Here is a 6,000-nt window from a genome sequence, read left to right as displayed (position 1 = left end):
CACAAATAATCAATCCTTGTTCAGAAATCCCTAGGATTTCTAGAGTGTACGTCTTTACTTGAGCAAACAGCCTAGACTTTCTTCTTTGCAGGGGATGGTGGGCTCGAACTGCTGCCCTTATGGCTAGCAGCCCAACATGTAACCCTCTACTTCATCATTATAAAGTTATATATGCTTTATATTATATTCCTATAAGAGCTTAAGGAAACATCCCACCCCAGTAGTCCAAATCAAGTCCATAAGTCCGATATTAGCCCATATGTCCAAATACCAATCTATAAATACCTCTTCAGCTCAAACAACACATGCAATGATGCCAACTACAGGAAGATCACAGGCTAGTGAGTGGAAAGTCTAGTGGATCCAGTGGCAGTGGAAGCATCTCAGCACTGGCAGGAGTCACCACATGGCTCCTCCAGCTCCAGGGCTCTGGCTCCATCAGGGTAACTCCATGTGTCTTGTCAACAGGAAGACGAAGCAGGGAGGGTGTGCCTGGACTCCAATTACCTGTTTTTCTCTGTCACACCTCCAAATGAGGTCATCAAGCTGCGACCTGATTGACGGGCTAGATTCCACCCCTTGCCCAAGTTGACAGTTGATTATGGAACTGGCACATAGCCCAATTAAAAATGTTGATATTTCACAGCTCATATCCATTTGATATGGATACTTCCAAGCTGGTGTTTGTTCTCGGCCTCTCTCTCCCCAGACATTCACATGCATACACTAAATATTTGTATATATTATTATATATTACGTAATTCAGATACATTGACATCATGCCCAGATTTTACTTTGGTATCTAACTGGGTTAATGGATGTAAGTCTCCAAATATTATGAAAAAAACACTCTATAAACTAAAACATCACTTTGAAATTTTCCGTGCTGGAATCCAAAAAAGAAAAAGTGTTGTGTTTTCTTGAGTCAGTTGATGGAAGCTCGAAGTCAATAGGAAATTTTAAATATAAGAAGAAAGAAGAAAAGGCGTAAGGATAAAGTTTTAATTGCATGTAAAGTTAGCTAACACCAGCAGAGACAGAAGGTTGACTTTACCTGACCACAACTAAGAGGCTCCTGTAAAGCCTATCCTCACAGTCTTGATTGACTTTGACTACTTTTCTTGTTCTCATTTCATCTCAGAATTTGCCCAGCATTCGCATCACTATTTCTGCTTCTGTTTCAATGGCCAATCTCTGGAAGACCTTGTGGCAAGGGAGCCCTCACTATCAGACTGTCTGGTGATCCAGATACAGCCCTCCCATTCCTACCATGTTCATGCCACCTCTGGCTCATACTTACCTGGTTCTCGATAGCTTTGAAACAGAAATTGATTCAATAAAACAAATACCTAGATTTCTGTTCTGTACACCACAGAAACATTCTTCTATATTATCAGGTAATACCAGATTCTTCCCAGGATTTCAATTCTCAAATTTGAGATTTTGGATTTCAACGTATCTGGAGGGAAAGATGAGGGTGGACACTTGCAAACATGCAGGTGCCAAGAGTGCTTCAGTTGTAGGTGATTTTCACACATCTCTACTACAGAGAGCAGAGTTGGAAAATTGCAGATGCTTTGAAGCTCTTTCCCGTTATGCAGATTTTGGCATGCTGTTTTTCTCAGTCTCCATGTCCGCAGTGGTCAGTTTTTTGAAAATATTATTTATATTGCAGGGTTGTTAGGAGAATTAAATAAAGGAACACCTGTAAAACATGTTCATTATAATCCCCTTAAATTACATAAAACAGGAATAATTCCCACATTTTTTCATATATTGAACTTAAAGCATCTGCTACCTCATAGGTTCACATACATAAGATGTTAATATTCTAAAAAAATAATTTAAATATGTTAATATAGGATTATCCTATTAAGAACAGTATTGCAAGAAGAGCCTCATAAGTTTGTATTTACAGTGCTCTGCTTTTTATATAAAAATGCATCATAAAAGAAATTATATTTACAAAGTCATTACGCTTATTAAATTTGCCTACAAATAAAATAGGTTGAAAATTTATGATATTAATGTACTTGCTTTACTACCCTCTCTCTACAGATGAAAATGGCAAATAAATGCTGTTCTCCTAGCGACCAGGTAGGATTTGTATTTTCACAATGATAAATTAATAAATTCCCCAAATAGTCTTTTCTTTGAAATTTGAGTTGGAGATGTTTGATATCCTGAAGTTGATGCTCATGCTCTAAATCTTTACTCTGCAGACTCCACCTTTATAGTAGAAATAGTGTGAGGGAAATCGTTCTGATCTCACATTTACCATGTTATGAGACATTTGTACAGTGGCAATTAGGTTTTGTAAGGAAAAATGATTTAGACAGTAATGCATGATTAACCAAACAGAAATGTTTGTTATAGAGACGTCTCTATAATTGGTTACAATATTAAAGATAACATAATTTTCATTGATAACTTCCTATTTGGGCAAGCTCACACTTCATAGGTCTATGTACTAACATATTGTTTGAAGGTAGGGTAGATATTATCAGTGCTCTTTGAAAGTCAGAGAATTTGTTCATTGTTCCCATCCTGGCTTAGGCTCACTAATATCAGTAACTATCAGTTTATTCCTATTGAGAGCAAATTCTGAGTTTCAGCATGTTTGACTTTCTATTTCAAAGACTATCCAAAACCTAGGTCCAAAAATACTTTATAATATATTATAATAAAAAGCTTTACTATCACATATATATGCTTTGAAACTACTATATCAGTCTTCCATTTCCTATTTAAGAATGTAAGTTTAAGATGTAATATAATCAAAAGTTTTTTTTAAATTATACTTAATTATATTTCTAGTTATGTGAATGTGTGTATATATATTTAAGGGACATATGCACCTCTTCATTATATCCCAAGTTAAGAAAACCAAAAAAATTTGTTTAATTTTCATCAGATGCTTACAAAACCTGTTTAAATAATGTTTGAATTCAAATGCAAGTAAGGGTGTGCCAATCAAATCTTGACTGAAACCCAGGTGAAATTAAGGCTATATTTTAAATTACTGTAAATCACAGTAGCTCATTACAAGAGAGAACACAGTTGCATGCTAAGGTTGTCAAGGCTGTAGTAACTGTTTTCAGGAGCACAGAGCCTCACCTTACTCCCATGGCGCAGCTGGTGGTTCAGAACTGCTGACCTTCAAGTGAACAGACCAACAATTAACTCACCTTGCTGTCAGGGCTCCTAATCAACTGAGCCAATAGATAAGTGGAGAAAGGATTGAAATTGTCAAGGACTTCATTTTGCTTGGATCCTTAATCAGTGTTCATGGAAACAATAATCAGGAAATCAAAGGGTCACTTTGAGGATAAGGTGATAATGGTTCCCCGAGTCAGAGCCCTGGGTTGGGTCACTCTGAGTCTGGATCAACTAGATGGCAGTGGGTTGGGTTGGGTTTATCCTCTATTATTTCTTAGCGTGTTTCATCGATGCTTGTTTTTACCAACATTTGCATATTTTGTATGAATTATAGGAGTTTTAGATTTACAGTTGCTTTTCACCAAAAGGCACTTGTACGAGGGGGTACACCCCCCAAAACCCAGATGTGATTTGAGGGGGATAGTGCATTTGGAACTCATTCCACCAGGTCAGACTGTTAAATCAAGCTAACTATTTAGAGGTTCTGAAAGGATTGTGGAACAGTGGGATGGTAGGGTGGAGGCCTGATTTGTGGCAGACAGGGGGACTGGTTTTGCCACCACGACAATGTACCTGCTCACACAGTCATCTCAGTGTACCAGTTTGGGGCAGCATTCAGTATGTATCTCTTGCCCCAAGCACCTTACTCACCTGATCTTCTTCCATGTGACTTGTTTTTTGATTATGCAAATGCAGAGGGACATGAAAGGACAGCGATTTGATGACATAGAATAGGTGAAGAATAAAAAGAGGGAGGTGTTGTCAGCCATCAAACAGATGAGTTTGAAAAGTGTTTTCAAGAATGGAATCACATTTTGACAAATGTATTAAGTGTAATGGAGAGTATTTTGAAGATGATAAGGTGGTTTTTTTTTAATTAAATACATAGTTTTGAAAAAAGTCCGGGTTTTGCGAGGATACCCCCTCGTATGTTCTTGCATAATATTGCAGAGTAAGATATTTGATGTCTTTGTATAAACAGACAGACATATTTGAAAAACAATTTTTAGTAAATTGAATTTTTTAAATATACTTAGCTGGTCTTCAAAATGTTTTATTTTTTTAATCCATAATTATAAAACGCTGCTATGAAACTAAATTATACAATAGTAACCCTCTGGCAAAATCTTTTCTGGAGAGATGAAATGATACTTTGACACATTTATAATTTTAAACTTGATCTGAACCCTCAGAATCATCACCTGCCCTTCCTTGTATTGTTCACAGCAGCTCCTCTTTAAAATACATTCATTTTGTTTGCAGTGCAGCCACTGCTAGAATCTGAGCACCATTTTGGGCATACAATACCTTTTGACATTGATATAGTAGCAATGGTGCTTCATATAAACCATGGGATATGGTTCCAGAGATTTCTCTAATACTTTAAACTGTTTTCAATTCAAAATAGCACTAATTTTCCAGGCACCACCCGATTTGTCTTTCATGTTACCACTGATTGGGTTCTAGTCACCACCCTTTAAATAGTACATAAGCACAAACTGTAACATATGTGTGCATGATAGGGAATTATGATAAAAATTATATTAATAGGGGTACAATAAAATATTTAGAGACAGCTGTCATAAATCAGTAATTCTTTCCTCTGAGGAATTTGTTTTGAGATTGGATGATAACTTAAAGATTGACTATTGGAACCCCTCTCGCGTGGCGTAGGTGCATGGTAGGAGTGGACTTTGGCAATTACTTATATAAAGATAACACCCTGCTAGTGCCGTGGACTATGACTTGGGCTACTAGCCACAAGGTCAGCAGTTCAAAACCACAGGCGACACATGAGGCTTTCTACTTCCATCAAGATTACAACATCAGAAACCCACAGGGGCTATTCTACCCTGTCCTCTAGGGTAACATTGACTCAAAGGTGGTGGAATTTTGACACACTCTTAGCAATTCAACTGCAGAATGTGGGGTTGCCATGAGTCACATCAATGTGATGGCAACTGCTTTGGCTTTTATGCATTTTCTCTGCTAGATGGATTCTAGTTAGTAAGACTTGAATTTAACCTGATTTAACATGAAACTCACATCATAGGCTCTTATACCAAGGACTGCATTGTCTGGAAAGCTGGATAAGTTAATGTTAGTCTAATCTGAAACGGATGTAATCAAATCACTAACACAGACACACACACAAATTTTGGATGCCATGAAAGTGATCTTATTTAATAAGTATAATAAAGGGTGCTTGTCTTTATTCAATTTGCAGTCCAGTCCTGTTAACCTCTTGAAGCAAAGCCCATATCTTCTTTAATTCATAGTACTGTTAATAGAAATCTGAAGGAATTGCTTTGAGATCAAGGATCATATTTGGTATTCTTGTATTCCGTATACCACCTAGCATTGAGCCTTTGTACAAAATAGAGAGGAAGTAAATAGAGTGTTGAATTGATTTGGAGCAGCAGATCTTAAAGAAGTTAATACGTTGTGTTAGACAGAGTTCTCTAAAGAAACAAAAGCAGGACACTTACGATTTTATAGGTAGATAGATGATAGATAGATAGATAGATAGATAGATAGATAGATAGATAGATAGATAGATAGATAGATACAGCATGAAGGAATAGAATAGTTAATTAGTTCACACAGCAGTACAGAGGGCTCAGTCCAACTCACTTCCATGAAACAGTTAATATACTGGCAGTCCTTCAACTCATGAGGCTGCTGGGTCCAAGATCAGGGAAGCAGACAGCAGAGTCTTCTGTAATGCAATGCAGGCAGTCCAGCCACAGGCAGCAAACAGTGGGGTAGTTCACCAACAGTCAGCCAGATGACAGGATTTGACAACCCCTAGCTCAAGCATTGTATGTACCAGCAGTATGG

General features: G+C 37.3%; 1 protein-coding gene across 1 annotated transcript in view; it reads left to right on the top strand.

Annotated features, from left to right (window-relative positions):
* SNTG2 (syntrophin gamma 2) overlaps window positions 1-6,000 on the top strand; it is a 442,011-nt gene that overhangs the window by 229,052 nt on the left and 206,959 nt on the right. Inside the window, exon 10 of the mRNA XM_030886702.2 lies at window positions 2,059-2,097. Within this exon, the coding sequence (XP_030742562.1) occupies window positions 2,059-2,097 (39 nt within the window). The remainder of the gene's footprint in view (window positions 1-2,058; window positions 2,098-6,000) is intronic.

The sequence above is a fragment of the Echinops telfairi genome, unplaced genomic scaffold (genome assembly GCF_000313985.2).
Source record: "Echinops telfairi isolate 266 unplaced genomic scaffold, ASM31398v2 ScPeMD7_3509;HRSCAF=4178, whole genome shotgun sequence".
NCBI lineage: Eukaryota > Metazoa > Chordata > Mammalia > Afrosoricida > Tenrecidae > Echinops > Echinops telfairi.
The sequence above is the reverse complement of the archived record's forward strand: the minus strand, read 5'-3'. Positions and strand labels throughout refer to the sequence as shown.